Source organism: Scomber scombrus, chromosome 12 (assembly GCF_963691925.1).
Source record: "Scomber scombrus chromosome 12, fScoSco1.1, whole genome shotgun sequence".
Classification (NCBI taxonomy): domain Eukaryota; kingdom Metazoa; phylum Chordata; class Actinopteri; order Scombriformes; family Scombridae; genus Scomber; species Scomber scombrus.
In genome coordinates, this window is record NC_084981.1 from 7,682,644 (window position 1) to 7,701,723 (window position 19,080).

Sequence of the window (19,080 nt, forward strand, 5' to 3'; positions counted from 1 at the left end):
GCCTTTATCAGCTGAATCTCAGAGATCTCTCCTTCTAGTTAATCCTCTTCTAGCTGGTGATAGAAGCAAGTGATAGCGCTGATGTCTTGTTACCAGCAACATATGTTCCCCTTTCATACTACAGCAGCTTTCCAACCATTTAATGGGATTGTTGTTGTTGTTGTTTTTCCTCCCCCTCTTTACCCCTGCGCCGCACAACAAACACTTTTCCTAGAAGTGGTTCGACATGTGCCCAAGGAATTTGTCTCCGCGTTTCACAACAAATCAGCCTAGGTCAGGGGGCTAAGATTGGCCTCCAGTAACAGACTATTGAAAACAGCTCCTCAACATGACGAGAGGGGAAAGTGGATTTTCCAGCTTAAAAGAAGAATCATCTCTGCTCAAGGCATTATCCTGTGTTCAAAGAGATTAATAAAGTGAGATGCTATTGATACGGCGCCTCACTGCTCTTGGATCAGCGCTGGTCATGTTCGCTGACAACCACTAGCTTTAAAGAATGGCTTTTACCAATGGAAAACATACATTTACAGATTCTGTTTAACTATTTGCTCGTGCAAATGTGTCCACTGGGATATTAAATGAAACCCAAGAGCAGGTCAAACTAAATATGAGAGGTAAAGTTTTGTTTATTATAATAAAATATGCCACAATCACCTGCATCCAGACATCCTTTTGCAAATGAAACCAGACTATTCGACTGTTTCGTCGTCATCGAGGAGTTCTCCAGAACTTTCCAAGGCCCCAAAATTCAGCTTCCTTTTGTTCAGTTAATGAAGCATCTCTGATGTTTCCTCACTCCGCAGTCAAGATATATTTTTCATAGCAGTCATCAAAGTGAAGAAATCCCATGTCGTACTTTGATGTGCTTAACACAGTTTTAACTCGCGTCTCATTACAGAGATAATTAATAGTTTAATTAGCACAAATTCTCACCAACTAACAGCTTCTCAGACACACAGTCGTGATTAACTTGAATGTAAAACGATACAAAAATCTTTATTTGCTCAATCCTGCATGCCGTCTTTGACTGAGGTGTTTTTATATCATCATTTAATTGACTACAAACTTTTAATGCTGATGTTTTGTTCATTTCACCTCACGCTGATTCAGCCTACGCAGCAAAGCCATGATAGTACTCCGCCTCACCAGGGGGACAAAAGTACCCAAATATGTGCAATGCAAACAACTTAGGTGGATTAATTTTAATTCTCATTACCTTGAAGCAAAGCAATCATTTTCCATGGTAGGGGAGAAAAAATATATATAAGCAAGCATCATGAATAAAAGTAATCATTGTTCTTGGTGTTTCTTTTTTGCATGCTGTTTGCAATTAACACTTCCTGGAATCCGAATGAGCGTTTCAAGAAGTGCGTGTAGCTGCGGAGGCAAACGCTGCAGATCAAAAAAAGATCAAAGTAAGAGCGAGGGGAATCTGCGCTTTAAGACGAGTTTACAGATGCTGAAGAGTGCTCGCTGCACAATGAGCGGCGAGTGTAGGCTTCGAGAAACAGCGCGTGCCTCTTGTTTCGAGCTCAGAAACAATAGCATGTCTCCCAGCATGGGCGAGGGCCAAACAGCAAAGCCTCTGTTTCATGTCTTCGCACTCCTTCTCCTCCTCCTCCTCCTGTGCGCTCAACTTCCAGTTTACGACCGCTCACAACAGTTTACAGCAGCCAAATTTCATTTTCTACCCACAAATCCTATCGCACATTATCCTGTACATTGCATTAGGGGCCTAATCTTTCCTTTCTCTTCCTCGCAAGAAGAAAGGAGCGCCTTCATGATTAACCCACTTTACAGCAATAAATAAACGCATCATCCAGTAATGTACACCAGATTTAATTTGAAGGGGGGAAAAAAAGGCCAGAATGCTCAAATCACTGAAATGTAATGAAAAATAACACAATGCAGACTCCAATGGGCGCCTTAGGAATTAATTTGAATGCTCCATCATTTTTTTTTTCTCTCTCTCGTGCTCTCAGCATGGGGTTTTTTCCTCAGCCAACTGTGTGACTCCCCCCCCCTCACACACTCAGCTGGTGTGAAGTCTTTAAAATATACAAACAGGAGAAAAGCAAACAGGATCAGTCCACCATTAAAAAAACACAAGTTTTATTGAATTAACTTTAAAAAAAAAAAAAAAAAAAAAAAAAATCAGACTCTCTCTTCTTTTCCTCTTTTTGTCACATGAAGCCCATGTTGCTTTTGGTTTCCCATCGTCTTTTCGCCTCAAACCTGCAACACAGGGAAACGTTCAATTATTAAACCCATTACGAACACATTCAAACTGTCAATTTCAGTCTCTGTGTGAGTAATGATTCAAACTCCAGCTTCAGCAGCTCCGTCTCAACTGGGCTTGAAACCACACAAAGTGTCCCACGTGGCAGATTTGATGGTAAACGTAAGCAGGAGGACAGAGAGAGAGAGAGAGATGACGTACCCCCAGGATATTTGCCTCTTCCTTTTCTGCGCTGCCCTCAAAGCATCCTCTTCCTGTTTGCGTTGCACAAAGTCTCGGCAATCAGCGGCTTGAGCGATTTTCACAGCCAGCTATTTAGGAGGCAGACAGAGGATAGGGCCCATTAGAGAATGGAAATCAGTCTGTAGCTTTCTGACTGTGATGTGTCAGGGTGGTTTCTCATCAGCGTCTCTACTGCAGCACATAAAGACTGAATTATCTGAACATTTAGTAACTTTTACAAGACATTAGGAGTGGTAATATATAGCATACATATATTAGAGAAAGTCAAAGTAGAAAACACAGGACATGGGTCATAAACAGAGTCATTATTTCCAACAGCAAAGAAAGCAGATACATTACATATATGAATATAAATAAGTTCAATATAATGCAGCACTACAATATGAAATTATCAATAAAACCGAGCAGGTCTATAACAGGTGTTTACAAGAGTAATATCAGGAAATGTTGCATGTGTACTGAGCATTTAATGATATAAAATACATAATTAAGAAGTTTATTTTTCTCTCCATCTGCAGTTAAAGACAATTCTTCTTCTTTAGACACTTGGTGGTTATGATATGAATATATTTGGATGTACAGGTGATGAAAACATTTGTTCTCATGCAAATATGAGGTGTACTGTGTCTGAAAAGCTGAAACGATAAGTTGATGGACCGAAAAAGTGTTTTGACAATCGATTAATCGCTTATAAGGAAAAAAAGTAATCTTATGAGGAAAAGTAGCAAAAATGTACAGACTCCAGCCTCTGAAAAATAGAATTTCCATCATCATGGACAATAATGTTTTATTCTATTCTATTCTATTCTTACTCTTCTATGCTAGTCAATTGAGTATATTTGGATTTTGGACTGTTGGTCGGTCGGATCAATCTATTTGAACAACGATTAATCGAGAAAATAACTGGCAGATGAATCATTTAATTGCAACCTTGTGTTTTTCTCTAAAAAAAACCCAACTGTCTAAGCGGTTGTTGCAGATTATAAACAATAACTTGTAAATTGTAGTTTTAGAGAAATAATCTGCAACACATGACGTAGTGGAAGTATCTCTAGACCAGAAACCAGTGAAAAATACAGCAGATACAGTAAAATATTAGCTTCATACGTAACATAAAAATGTGAGAGAATGTGCATGTGAGTGTATATTTGTGTGTGCAAGCAATTTTTTGTGTGTGTAGGGTGGCGTGGGGGCGTGGGGGGGGATGTGGTGAATCGCCCCATAGCTCCATACATTACAGGAGTTTTGTTTTATTCAAATTATTCTAATCTATTTTGCCTTTTGTTTGAGGTGTTTTAAGAGGAAGTCATATTTTGAAGCTCCTGGCTTATAGTCCTCCCTGCACATTGTTTCATTTGATTGCTTCTTTTTTTTTTTCTTGTTTAATGTGCAAATGAAATAACGTTCAGCATTTTGCCATTTTTCTTCCCATCTCTGACAAAAAAAACCAAAAAAAAAATCGTTGCAATGGCATTTTTCACTCATCACGAGTGTAAAAGAGACTTTTCTGTTTTGGAATACTGCAGGCAGTCCCTGAAATCACAAGTGAAGAGAATGACCGTGACTGCAAGAGGCAAACATTCAAATCCCAGGGAAGACATGTGTGTATTGTGAAGCAGAATAATCCCAATAACCCCAGTCACACAGAAGCACAGGAAACAAAGGGAAAAATCCTGCCTCCTCTGTCACTCCTGAGATAGGTTTATTATTCAAGCAAAGGGGAACTTTGATAAACAACTTGGAACAATTTCACCGAACCTTTGGGGTAATTCTCTGTAATATTCAGAGTACAATCTGAGGGGAAGAAGTCTTAAGGTAATGAAGAAATGTGCCACCACTGCGCCACTTGAAAAAAAAAAAAAAGACCTGCTAGGAGAAAAAAAAAATGTTTCAATTATAATTAAGTGGGATAAACTTTATTAGAAAGACTGAAACTAAAATATCTCCTAATGCATGCTGGGATTAAGCAGGTCAGAGCGAGCAGGCAGGAAAAATTAAACTCTAAAGGCTTTTTATCACCATATTTCAGGAACCAAGGGTGTAAAATGTTCTAATTTGGGATACATTAAAAGCCATAAAGGTCTTTCAAAAAGATTAATGGTACTTTGCTTGGATTTAAGATAAGGGCTTCGGCTGGCTGCAAGTGCTGGGCTCCGGCTGGGCCCTCAAGGCATTCATCTATACAGTCACTGGAAGATTTGTGAAAGCGTCTGCATAACCTGGAGCGTACATGCTATGACAGTTCTCCAGTTCTTTGCCATTTTTATAGGGTTTTAAATTCCCCCCCCCCCAAAAATAATGTCTTCTAGTCTTAAAGAGAGTTGGAGCTGGTGATTGCTTTAACATTTGCGGTAGATCTGCCAGCAGATAATGTCACACGAGGGTTTCCCCTGCTCCTTGATGGAGTGGTGTAGGTGCTAAACGCTTCCGAGTGGCTCCGATGCGCGCCGAGATTATGAAGCAGACGTTTATTAAATTGTTGACAAATCCGAGAGCAGCTCTGTGTTTGCGGGGAAATAAAGTCGTTTGGCTCAGACGCCTCATTCAGGGAGCAAATGGAATGAAACTGCATGATGCTAAATGGGTTCATTTGGAGATTTACAGTCAGAGATTTTTCCCTCTTTTTTTTTTTTCAACACGAGGATTACCCACATTAACCTGCTCTTCTGTGGGGGCATTTTGAAATGCAAAAGGTCTCGAAAACACACCTTCCCCAAACATTCCCCAAACCAAAATTAAAACCCACTTCCATGCCCCTCATTTTCACCTCTTTTAAATTCAGAACATAGCCTTTACTACATTTAAAGCATTAAGGTCTTCATTTTTTTCCCCCCAGTTTTTTTTTAATTTATCAGTTTAGTCAAAAATCCCTGATTGTCTTTACTGGGGCTCAACATTAATGTCAACCAAGTTACCTAGGAGACAGAACAGATCAAAGAGACAAAAAAAAAAAAACCCTCAAATGTCTGATTAATCAAGCCTGCAAACAGCTTATTTCTTTTAGCCTGCATGCAAGTATGAAAATGAGATTCCGAGAGCAGTACATTGTGCAGATTTGTTCATTCTTATCTGAACAAAGCCAGCGGCAGCTTATTTCATGGATCACTGGCACTGTCAGCGCTGTGGCGCCGAGCAGGTGACGGCTCCTCTTTCTGTGGCGAGAACAAAATTAGCAAAAAGTCGGCACAAATTAGCCTCTCATATTTTCAGTAATATGACATTATTTTTCATTTACTTTTTTGATCCACTTTTCAGGATCCCCCCCACCCCCCACACACACACCCCCCACCCCCCTCACACACACACACACACACCCCCTTGCGTGCGTCTTAGTGCCAAATCCTTTCACATCAGAGGCTGGTGAAAAATAAGAATGAGAGTACAAAGCTGGAATAAAGGCAGGAAACCCTCCTGCATTCTTTGTTTATGTGGCTCCTAAAAGGCAATTCTTCCCACTACACCACATATTAACGTACAATTAAATGTCCATCACAGCCATGTCTCTGTGCCTGCTTTCTCTCTCTTGTGTGGCCTGTGCACAGCCCTGTTAAAAATAAGGTTTATTCAGAGGATTAATACTCTGACCTTTGGAAGATTTGAAGGCAAAAAAAATTCATGGTGCACAATGCTGGCACTGCAGCAGCAGCAGCTTAAGGCCACTAGGAGGGTTAAGTCAATAGTACCGTTTTCTGTTCATTCATGTTTGGGTCGTCATGGAGATTTGAGTGGAGACCCAAACATGGGGCCTCAATACTATTTGGGGGAAGAAAAAAAAACAACTCAAAAAATAACATAGCTGCTGAGAATGACACAAGGCAAACCAAGTCTATCTTAATAACAGTTTCACACTCTGTCTTTTCTGTTGCATCATTTCTCAGGTGTTTGATGAATAAAAGAAGCATTAGGGAGTCTTTATGAGCAGTGCAGGGTCGACAAAAAAAAAAAAACTGTGACAATTAAACAGCAAGTGCAGAAAGACAATGGCTGAATGGAAGATGAGAAAAATGCATCTCCGTGTGGATAAAGTGTTAAAGCTCCTATTAACAATATGAAATAAATGATGGCTTTAAGGAAGAAATGGCCTTAAACCCATTCATAAATTTCCTATCCAGGAAGCCTCTTCCAATTAAAACGTGTGAGAGGTGGATTAACAAGGGCTATATGGCTTTGCCTCGCTAAATCACCTCCCCGAGCTGCTCTGCTGCATTTGACGTGTAAACGATTAATGACCAGCCTAATTCCCTTATCACACTACCTTAATGCCTAAATAATGTGGCCTTAGTCAACTTTGGAAAGCAGGGCTATATAAGAAAGGAATGAATATCAGATTAGCCAGCTCGCGTGTTATTTCAGCATAATTTCTTCAGACTGAGGCGGAGAAGGGAGAAAAATGTGTTTCTGGCCGCGGAGCCTCAGTGTTGCAGCAACACTGGGAGGGAGGGAGGGAGGGAGGGAGGGAGGGGGGGGGGGTCAAAAGATCAGGAGATGAATCAATACCACCCGTATCGCCTTAAAAAAGACGGGATGCAACCTTTCATTCAACTAGTCCATCCTGAAATCTTAAAGTGAAGTAATAGACACACAGACATATGACAATAGATGTGATAATGATCACCTGGTGTGAACATACAGACCTCAAAGGTTCTAAACTCCTATGTTAACTGTTCTTCACAATAGTTATTCATTAATATTCAGTTGATTTCAATCATTGAGGAAGTATCCAGATGCTTTATTTTAGCAAAAGTAGCAATGCCACCATGTAAAAATACTTCATACTTAATTGTGTTACTCAAGTATTATTAGAAATATATGTTTAGTATCAAAAGTAAAGTAAATGGCCCCAGTGACTGTTATATGTCATATCATCCTGATGCTACTGTTGATAGTTGAGATGGAGCCAGTTATTGACTCTTTTATAAAGTGATAGAACTAATGATTATTTTTGATTATTGATTAATCTTGTCCAGTTGACTTTGATTTAAGACAAGGAGAACAGCATAACCTCACATATGAAGAGCAAAACCATGACATTTTGGCATTAAAAAGGATTTAAACGATTAATCAGTTGTGAAAACAGCAACTGATTCATTTTCTGTTGATCTGTTTTACTTTCATTCCACCACAGGATGAACGACTAAACCCATTTAGCAGACTAATCTTAGCAGCTCTGCTTGGGACCTTTGTCATTTAGATCTCAGATGATAGTTGCAATACTAAATTCCGCCAAATCACCATTAAACAATATGTAACGTGAAAGCATAAACAGTACATAAGTACATTATGTCATCATTTCTATTACAATACTAAGTCCAAATGTACAACGTGCACTTCGACGTTTCTACGTTCTCACACTGTTCCCTCGAAAGTTTATCGGTCTTTGACGGGGCAGCTTTACAAGAGCTTTTCGTAATCTTGCCACCACTTTGACAAACAGAATTACATGGCAAGCAAAAAAGAGAGCCACTCCAGGGAGGGCACAGTAGTAAAGCAATGTCTCCATTTCTCTTCTAGTAATCTGATGCTAGATACACATGACATGTCATCTTTAGGGAGTAGACAAAAAAAAAAAAAAAAAAATCTCTGAAAGTTCGCCTGCTTTGTGCACATTCCATTATCTTCCCTTTTCTGAGTAGGGTAGGCTTATTAGCCAGCTTTGAACCCACACTTACAATAATATGACATCAACAGTTTTATAAGCTAATTAGAAAAAACAGTTTAATTAATGAGTGACTGGCAATAAAATGGCAATCATGAAAAAAGAAACCAAGGGTGCTAAGCTTCCACTACCACCAATTAAGGCCTAATTACAAACAAATTATATATGTGTTTTGCTGTGGGCTTTAATTTAAAAAAAATGCCTTTTAATTAAAAGAGAAAACATGCTAATTAATTAAACAGCACACAAATCTACATTGAAAAGTATGCTTTGTCTATCAAGTAATTAATGAAATACAATAATCCCAAATGAGATTCCCAGGCATTTGATAAAAGCTTAGTACCCATTTCAAAATCCATTTCAAAATTAATGGGCGAAAATTTAATGTGAGTCATCCAGAGATACAATAAAAGTTCATTCAGTGATAAATTGCTTACGCTGAAGGAAAAATGAACAAAGAAGAGAGTTTCCCTGAACTCTTTGCGTGGTGGCCTGGGGGGGGGCTCGCAGGGGAGACGGAGTCAGTCGTCGTGCTCTGATGCGGGGCGGGGAGAGTCAACATCTGATAAGGCTCCACTTTTCCACAAAAGCGCCGCTCATTAATTTTTTGATTACAAACACGGGCATGGCAGGGAGAAGGTGGCGAGAAGAAAAAAAAGGTGTTAAATGACATAAATATCATGAAACACTCTTAGTTCAGCTCTTTGTTTCGACTAAGCCACCATGTCTCCTCCGACAAAATGCCACGCCACCTTCGTTTCACAGCATTTAAGCGAGGGCTTTCCGAAGGGTAGATTTCAAGGACAGTGGGGCTTTTTTTTTTTCCTTTCAGCTGCTGCTTCCACTGAAATCTGAGCTGGAACATAATGAGGGAATATTATACCCATCCCCATGTTCAAAAGCTAGAAAAACCATAAATGGCTCCGGCTAATACATATTCATATGGTTAATAACTGTATATGGAGTGATCTAAATTTGAGAAGGGAGCACTTATTCAACAATTTAGACTGATCAGGTTAATCGTATTCAATACTTTAAAGAGTGACTAAAGAAAGACCACCACCCAAAGGCCATCCAGAGAGCTGCTAGCCACTGGTCCAATGGGACTTTAAAAAGCAGGAACAGTCCAGTTAAGTGTGACACAAATTGTCCTCAGCCACCAAGAAGGGGTCAAGCAATCAATTAAGAATCTAACACAATAAAGGTACTGAAAGACAAGAAGCTGTATGCACTATTCAGCATCAACAGGATATGATTCCATACTGCAACACAGCATTTACAATACCAATCATGAGACATCTTTCATTGAAATCAGAGGTCAGAGAGATACTAGAAATATACCTCTGCCAACCAGTCAAGTTGTACTTTACATCCATGTCTGTTTAGACTCAGAATATTTGTAGTGAAGGCTTTTAAGGAATTTAATCAAAGTGTAGCCAATGCAGATATTAATGTTGCTGCTAAGAAGCTACAAATTCTAAAACATGGATGCTTCATAGTTCTTCAACAAGGCAGCTCAGAAGATCAATGACACCAAGATCAGCGTCACCAATTCAGTATCTGACCAAATGTTAAATATGGTCAAAATCTCCCTTTCTGTTCCTGAGTTATGTTGTTGCATAATGGCCAGAAAAGTGTTTTTTGCAGAATATCATGTCTGTGAAGCTCAGGATGATGGGCAGTCATTTCTGGACTTGAGCACATGAATCTAATGTGTTATTAGTGCAACGTGGTGTTTTTACAGCCCACTAGACAGACAAGGAGCGCTGTACAAATGACAGCTTATTATAACATTATTGCCTTCAGGTGTGTTGCTTTACCACTACGGTGAACAATCATTAATCAATACACTTGCATACAAAGACAATACTTTTGATTAGCTAAATCTTGGTTCTGTAAAGTTGCATGTAATTGAACTTTGATTATTTTTAGAGACCATATCACGTATGTAGATTTTTTAAAATATATATTTTAAGGGCATATTTTAAGAGGTTTGACTAGACAGAGCTGGCAGCAAATACACGGGGGAGAAAGCAACATAGGTCTCCAGAGACATTATAGGTCATGGTGGACGCTATGGGTTAACGGGTTATTCATCTAGCTTTGTTACAAACTTGTACTCAGTTTTCGGGGTCAGCATCTATGCAATCTCAGAGGGCTGCGGGATGTTATTGTAATGATGGGGTTCAAAAGTGCAAGGAGAAGATGTGAACAGTCCTAATTATAACAGTGGTGGAACTCCTGGGCTAGATATCAAAGAATCAAGTGAGTCTGATCTTTCATAGTGCCTTAAAATATTGTATGAACTAGACTAATAAGGAAAATATTGCACTATGAGGTATGTTCTTTGTGTGTGGTGTCATTTGCAATCCCATTTCTTTCATTCTGGTTCAAGAGAGGCCAGCAGCCATGTAACATACTTTTTATTTTTCATATTCCTCAGCTCCTGGTAGTCATAAAATTGACTTGACACCCCCTATTGTGACAGAGAGAAGATAGTTTCTGTTTTGAAGTGGTAATGCCGTTCTAATAGCTATGATGAGTAATATGGGGGAACTGTAAGCTCTAACATGGTGTGACGGTCTTTTGTAGTGAAATATGCTCACTTACTGTATATAAAGTACAGCTTCTCGCTGTTTCAAAAGACCTCAGTTGCTCTGTTTTATAAAAAGAAAAAAGAGCAAGGGGGTAATTATTTGTTGTAAGGATGAAGTTGAATGAAATACTGTAACGAGAGGGTGGATTAGTGTGACAAAGAAAGTATTGTAATGTAGCTAAGTGTAAAGTCGACAAAGCAGGTATTTCCTTTCTGAGCTGATATTTAGGGTATACTGTAAAAATGACAAACAAGTGATCATTTTATGTTTAGTGCTACATTTGTATTATTAATGCAGTACTGATTCGGAAGCCTTGTTGAACTGAATGATAGAATCGGGTTCAACATGGACAATGAGTTATGCATTCAATGTTCTATTATGTATATTTTAGATCACTATAGTTGTTTACCAGTGTTAACAGGATTCAGTATTTAGCAGTAAGTCCCATGCATAAAAACCTAAATGGCCAGGAACCAATATATTTACAGGTGTTTAGGGCAACCTGTACAAGTATAATCCTAAGCAGTCAGAATTCATAGATATGGCTCATTTGGATCTACATCCTTTCGTAGCGTCGGGATAAAAAAAATGGAACAGCTTACCAGATAATGTGAGATACTCAGAATCTATTACAGTTTTTAATGGGTCAATTTCTTATTATTCTATTAAAATCTGCACATTGTATAATAAGTAATATTGTATGTGCTATAATTAAAGTCTGTACTGTAGCACAGCCACAGCATTATTTGTTGTGATTTGGGGCAGGTCAGGTCCCATGTTGCATTGAATCTGTCATTTGTTGTAATTATGAATATAAGTGTGTGTTGTGTGTATGTCAGACCAAACCAAATTTCCCTAGTGGTCAAACCTCTCTTTAGATGACACAGGAAGCTCCACGGAGCTTTTGTAGGTCTGATGCGTTATCAACTTTCTGCACCGGCTTATTTAGCAGGAACAGCTGCAAAATCAATCTGTCAAATATGAGCTGCTGGATGCTATCATGTCTCCTGACAACGCTTAGGGCCGTTCATACTGTATGTGTCAGTCACTCAGTGTTATGCTAATTACAGAATTAATTAGCCTACATGCAACTTTCAGCAGTTTCAAATGATGTGCAGTAATCAAAGGATGGAGACCCAGTCTTCTTAATTGGAGGACTTGCACCTTAATCTACTGAACTACTAGGAATACTTTAGAGGCAAGAAGCTTTTCACATTATTTTGTGTCTTCTAAGGCTTGTGAAAAGCAATCTAAACATGCTGAGGAGGATCAACAGACATCTTTTTAAGAAAAGGAAGTACGTTATCTTCACAGTTTAAAGGAATACATTAAGGAGCTTTGTTTAAGCAATGTAGACATTAATAATATTTTGTTACCTAAAAGGGGATGTGATTTCTTTGCTCCATCTTCGGGGGCGTTAATACTTTCACTTAAAAACTAAGCATGTCTTCATGAATTCATCTAAAACAAAGACTTACAGCCTTGGGAAATATTTTTTAAAAAGTGTAACGAGAATAAAAAACCTCAACCTGCAATATCCGAGCAGTGCGTCTCAGAAGTTTGACAGATGAAAGAGCACATATCTCCGAATTTGTAAGGAGCCTTCAAAACAGGTTTTTACCAAATTGTTTTAATGTTCAGATTAAAAAGAAGAAAGTGGAGCAAATGGAAATCATTAATTGATTTGTGGGAGCTCAAAACAAACATTTTCGTCGTATAAAAAGGAGGATACTGACAGCAAGCTTTCTATCTTCCCTCCCTTTGCTTTGAGGAGATAAGTGGGAAACCGTTAGATTGAGGATGAAAATACACAGAAATATTGTCATCCAACATGTACCAGCGTTTTCTTTACAAAACAATGCCTAGAGGGACAAACAGGCCTCTTTAGTTCTTCACAGCTGTCGCAATGCTTTTGCATTTTTTGAGAAGAAAACCTGTTCCTATTCTCTCTGTGAAAAGCTTGCCACAATCATGTCTTGGTGTTATGACCATAAACAAATTAAACATCTAAGCCATTCCATACCAAATGAGCCACTCAATTATAACCTTGAAATTGATTCTGGCCACAGCGGGGATTATTGATCCTCTAAATGTTTGTCACAGTGCTCCTGTCAAAAGTGAACAGGAGGGCTGTAAACAAACACGTTAGTCTTAATGCTATCTGCATTACAGGCTGCAATCGTTTAAAATATACCATAATCCTTTCTATCGGAATCAGAATCTGTCAAGAGTTTTAGAACTTCTCTCCGTGCTCACCATATAATCACCACTTCCTTTCTTCGTCTTCCAAAATGAACGCTACAGAACTTTACGTCATCTAGGATTTCGGTGGATTTCAAAATGGTCAATTCACTACTCTCATAAAAATGAAGTTATCGCTGCTAAACAATGATGAGCGCTGGATGCCAGACTGCTGTCATGTCCCATCACAGTTCTGGCAAGACGTGAGGCAGGTGCCAGAGAGGCGAGAACCTCGGCTCAGGCTAAAACCAATCCAACGGTGCTCTAAGAGGCTTTCTGAAAGTACAGCGCAGGTGCCACTCACAACGGCTTTCATTTAACTCCCTCATATTTGACCACTCTGCGTGTAGTTAAGATGAGCATATGAAGGGTTCTGATGCTGCACACTAATGTCTATTACACATTGGAGATACCAAGGCCATTTATGTAATGCTAATTCAATGAATAGTACAACTGATTTTTTTTCTTCAGTTTTAAGCACAGATCCTTGTTTCTGGAGCCCACTTATTCATTCAAGAGGGTGACGTTTCCCAGGAAAAGCTTTGCTGAGACTTAGGGCTGCAACTAATGATTATTCCATATATTGATTAGTCATCTGGTCTTTAGAATGTCAGAAAATTGTGAAAAATGCCAATGAGTGTTTCTTCAAAGCCCAAGTTGCAACCTAAAATGTCTTGTTTTGTCCTGACCAACAGTCCACAACCCAAAGATATCACGTTTACAATCACATAGGATTAAAGAAACCAGAAAATATCCACATTTAAGAAGCTGGAACAAGAGAAGTTTGGCTTTTTTTTTCATTGAAAAAAAACAATTATTTAATTAGCAAATTAGTTATCCATGAATTAATTCATGTTCTGTTGAGTGACTAATTGATTAATCAACTAATTGTTGATAATTAAGGTAATCTCAGCACTACGTCTCACCACTAAGTTTATTATTTTTTAAATTTATTTACTTTCAAAAAGCCGGACTAAAATCCCATTCTGCGCTCCTGTTTCTAGTCTGTGGTGTCAGTTTCCCTGAACATCATCTTTTTGGGTGGCACCCAAGTGTGAATTTCCAATTATCACAGATGTTTTTTTCCTGTTATTTCTGATTCACCGCAGTTGCAAAGTGGTTGCATAGGTAAAATGTCCATTAAATGTTCCCATAAACAATGTTACAATGACTGTAAGTTACATGACTCATAGTTTGAGCACTTTTTAGGGATTAGATGAGCACAAAACTCTCACAGTTGAATCATGAGTGTGCAAGGAAAACAACTGTTTTAGAAAATATACGGTGCAAGTCTGTGAAAAAAAATGTTACATGAGAAGTTAACTACGACTCCCAATGTGCATTTCACTAAGAAACATCCAATCACAGGGCTTAAAATTCTATTATGTGCCCCATTCAGAGAACTGCTAAAGATTATGGTATTGAGAAATGATAATATAACCTGCAGCTTTAAAGTAATAGTTTAAAAATATGCTTATTCACTTTAAAGAAGAGAATTAGAGAAGAAAATTAATACTTCTCTCATGTATGTAGACTAAATATGAAGCTAGAGTCAGCAGCCATTTAGCTTAGCTTAGCATAAAGACTAGAGACAGAGGGAAACAGCTAGCCTGGCTCCGTCCAAAGAACCATAACTATATCAAATGTTGGTTTTACACTTTGGTTTTTGTATGGAATTAACAAACAGGATATAACATGTTAATTAGTGAGCTTTAGATGAACCGGTAATGATATTATTTTACCTTTTTAAGGTGCCAGTGAAGCTGTTTCAAGGGAAGCTAAGCTAAGGTAACCAGCTGCTGTCTCTAGCTTCAAATTTAGTGTGCAGACATTAGAGTGATAAATTGGTTCATGTTTAGAATCTTCTGTCAATGTTGCATTCATTCTACAACTGCTAAAAACAAAATGTTTTGAATCCGCTATAGGTCTGCTGCACGCCTCTGCGGGCTTCTCCTCCAGACCTGTCTGATGGGGGAAAAACATGTAGCCACAACATAAACCTATAGGATCATGACATTATCCAGGAGACTCCAGTGTTTATGTGATAAGTAATATTCAGGATAACATGAAAAGAAACATTTTAATAAGAATTCAGAGTGGAGAAATATACTTCCATAAACAGCTGCCCCACCCACTTTGCAACTCTATTGCAATCCAAGACCAACGAGGACCCTGCAGTATGTTACATGTTTGTGTTGCCACTATTACAAAATGAAAAAGCTTATGGGATGCTGTGAGCAACATGCATCATGAAACAAAGAAGTTTAACTTTGATGCTCAAAGTACGGCAATTCCGCCAGTGGAGAAGTAACACCGCAGCTGTATGTCTTTTTAACACAATTATATGTGTGTGTGGGCTACATTTTATGCTAAATTAGTTTCAAACCACTTGATCCTTGATGCCTGCCAAGGCGGTTAGTTACAAAACTTCAGGCACTGCATTTAGGGACATGTACACTTCAAAGGTATGAAACTCTTACCTGGAGAATGATTTAACAGTTGGCTTGAAAGCAATGTACTCTTCATTAAAAAGCAGAGCCAAAAGTCCTTTAGACACTGCAGCACTTCAAAACTAAGGGGAGGGCTTTCCATTAACTCAATGGAAAAGGGCTGCAGGACTGAATGGTGGGTGTCTGCGTGTGTTTTTGTTCCTCTATGTCTTTGCAGCAGAAATGGCCACGGATCCATTAGCCTGATTTGTCACAGCGGGAACACCCCAAAGATCTCTTATCAGCACAACGTACCTCTCGAGTGGCGAGTCTGTCGCTCATCTCCTCCGCCTTTGCAATGTCCCCTTCAGCTATGGCCCCCTCTATGCTCTTTTCTAGGCCGGACTGCAGAAGAGAGGGGGAAAAAAATTCAGCATTTTTTTTTTTTTTTTTTGGAAATAAGGGTAGAGAGAGAAAAAAAAATCAAAGACTAACTTCAAAAGTCCCCAGGGCCTTATTTTTAATATGATTGCCATTACTACAAATATGTAGATTTCCCTTCACAAATGAAAACCTTTTTGATTGGATATTAGTGGGGAAATCTTAGAAATGCTACAGGAGATTACCAAACATAAATGTGACTCTTTAATTACACATTTCCATTACAGGCCTAAGCAGAGGGGGGTGTGCAGAGAGAGAGGCCCCCGGTTACTGATGGCAAGGCAGTTCTGCTGTGATGAGCCAATCTGAAGAAGCGCAGCACTAGATTTCTTCAGCCTCCAAAATTTCATGATGCTAAAAAAAAAAAATGACTGGAAAGAGGCTGTAATTATGAACGGGTCTCCTCTGATGTATTGTTTGAGGACCTGAGCTGTAAAAGTATAAGGATAATACCATCAGGCTTAAAAACGCAGAATTAGTACAGATCTAATGTACATCCTAACACTTTTGTTATAACTCTGGTTGCTTTGTCTTGATTTAGCTTATTATTCTTCTTCATATATACTGGTGCTGACATTGATTGAACTTGAAATGTGTTTTGAGGTCACTGAAGAACACGCTGTTCGCAGATAAAGTAATGATGTCTCTGTGCTATGATAGCTTTTTTTTATCCTGGAGTGACTGTGTGCCAGAGTTGGCAGAATTAAAAGAAATATGATATATTAATTAGAAGGAATTGCATTTGAGGGATGAAGGACCCCTCATTATGTCGATCTGACAAGTTCTGTTTCATTCAGCTTGTTAATCATTTCTTTATCCTTTCATAGTTGCCCTATTCAGAATGAGGCTAAAATCAGCAAAAATTCAATTTTATGCTGCTCTGAGAAAAAAAAATTAAGCACAAAATACTCCAAAATAATCATTAAAAGGATTTCAAATTGAAATGAGAACAGTTTCCATTCACTGGGTCAGCTATAATGTTCATCAAGCTTGCAAATATTTTGCTTCATTGGCAATTTGCATGCTTTTGCATTTAAAGTATTCATTCATCTTTAAATGGAGGAATGTATTCAAATGAAAGAAAGTTTAGTTAGAATTGTCTCAATGGTGGATTCCACAGAAGTAGAAGCACCTGCCCATTTGTTATCTAACCGTTAATCGAAATGTTCTAGCTCTAATCACGGAGTCTGTATCAGGTGCTCTAACCCTCTCTTCTTCTGTCAAGCTAAATTTTGGTTTGCATTAGGATTTGTACAGCGGAAAACCTACATCTCACTTTAATCTCAACCACACAAGAAAGGAGAGTCTCCCTAATCTTATCACTAAATGTAGCTGAGCATAATCCTTAATATTCTTCTCAGTGTCAGTCTGAGTTACTGTAAGGATTCTTCTAATCCATGTGTCATATCACATAAAACAATGAGAGGATACAGTGGCACCGGAACACAAGGGATGTGAAAGTGTTCCTAACAGCTACGACAGACACAGCATTAAACCTCGGCAGAGAAGTTGGAAGGTAGGCAGGAGTCTTTGTTACCTTCGGAGGGGGTTTGGAACATGCGGGGGGATGAAATCGATCATTTACACCAAAATACTGCTTAAGCCCATCCCAGGGCTTCTCCTCCTCCTGAAGCTCTCTGCTGACAGAGAAAATGGGTTTTAATGTTCATTACATATGTACCAACACAGTTTTTTAAGTCTTACTGGACTCACTGGTATTTGAATGTTGGATTTTTTTGTTGTATAAGCAACTGTAACTTCTTTTAGTAGATATTGTAACATTTTGGTACCTTGTCTCTGCAGGTTCCTCACTGTCCGTTCCTGCTGAATGACATGAGAGAGACACAGTTAAAGGTTCATAGGATTCTTTGATGAAAAATGGCTTTAGCTTAACACAAATATTTCAGTATTACATGTGTGCGAAGTAGTAGTAGTAGTAGGAGGAGGATGACCTAAGGTTTTAGTGTGGATAACAATGGGTATCATTTATCTTTGATTTGTCTAAAAGATTGATTAAAATACGTTGGTCCACTTGATTTTGCACATACTAACACATGTACTACAATCTTTGTGAATCAATATCAATGAAACACACAGTTTCCAGCATTGAATTTCCACTGTACAGGGTTTCCATGACCTCTGCTCTGCTAATGTCATCTTGAGGAATTAAAATATAACAATAACGCTGAGGAGGCTTTATTTCACACTGCAAATGCTATTATATTTAGTTTGCCAAATGTTTAGGTCATCACCCACAAACTAAAATGATCTAGACAGCATGCATCAGGATCACCTGTGGTGAACCCTGCTGAATTAGCACCTTTCTTGTGTTTTCTTCTTTTTCTTCTTCTTCTTCGGACATCTGTTGGCTTCATCTCTTCTTTCTTCTTCCGCAGATCTTGGAATTTCTTGAATACACAAGACAAATTGAATTTACAGGAGTACCACAACCCCTGATCTCCTAATGTTGTACATGTATCATGATATGACACACACACACACACACACACACACACACACACACACACACACACACACACACACACACACACACACACATTAACGACATTTTGATAGTGCAGGTTCATGCAGGGCTGGAGTCCAACAGAAATGGTAAACAGCAGTAGCAGCAGCAGTAACTATCATGTAGCTCACAGTGTGTCTGTAAAACAACATACTTGCCACATTTCCTGGGATATACCAGGCAGGCTGCATGTCGCAGATTCACAGTCTGCATCAGTGACATTGTGAGAGGACTGTTCCTCCACCATGTATCCAGTGTTTCCCCCGACAAAGCTTCGCTTTTCAGCAGAGCTCTCACAGTTGTCACCCTCTGTCTGCTCCTCGTCATCTGGACTGAGGTCCTCTTCTGTTAAACCCTTCGGCAGGAGTCCACTGTACATACTGACGGTACAACAAACGGCAATTACTCATTTAATTAAAGGGGAACGAACAGAAATAACGATATATTGGAGATTTCGATAGCATCTGTCGCTAGCTGGAGCTGCTCTCATTTCCGGGTAAACACGGTGACGTCAGCAGTAGGCAAGGCACCAATTGGCTGAGAGCCGGTGTTGTGTCTAAGTCTGTTACCCCTCAAATAATGTTCACCTCCTGTTAAAATGAGTCTTCCGTGGTACCACCTCTGCGGTTAAGGTTAGGTTATGGTTGTGGTTAGGGATAAGGTTGGGTGGTGTTAAGGATAGAGTAAACACATATCGACAAGGTTACAGA

The 19,080-nt window shown here is 38.9% G+C and overlaps 1 protein-coding gene across 5 annotated transcripts; it reads right to left on the bottom strand.

Annotated features, from left to right (window-relative positions):
- Nucleotides 1-2,094: 2,094 nt before the first annotated feature.
- On the bottom strand, nucleotides 2,095-18,860 carry fam204a (family with sequence similarity 204 member A). Of its 5 annotated transcripts, none has more exons than XM_062430752.1 (7): nucleotides 18,525-18,860; nucleotides 18,167-18,254; nucleotides 17,637-17,667; nucleotides 17,384-17,483; nucleotides 15,721-15,810; nucleotides 2,441-2,550; nucleotides 2,095-2,235 (listed from the first exon to the last, which is right to left on the bottom strand). In XM_062430752.1, the coding sequence occupies exons 1-7, from the start codon at nucleotides 18,747-18,749 to the stop codon at nucleotides 2,184-2,186; spliced, it is 696 nt and encodes a 231-aa protein (XP_062286736.1). In that variant the 5' UTR covers nucleotides 18,750-18,860; the 3' UTR covers nucleotides 2,095-2,183. The 5 variants fall into 5 exon arrangements, with proteins under 5 accessions (XP_062286736.1, XP_062286734.1, XP_062286735.1 ...); XM_062430750.1 differs by having other exon boundaries at nucleotides 17,384-17,486; XM_062430751.1 differs by having other exon boundaries at nucleotides 17,637-17,670.
- Between the last annotated feature and the right edge of the window lie 220 nt (nucleotides 18,861-19,080).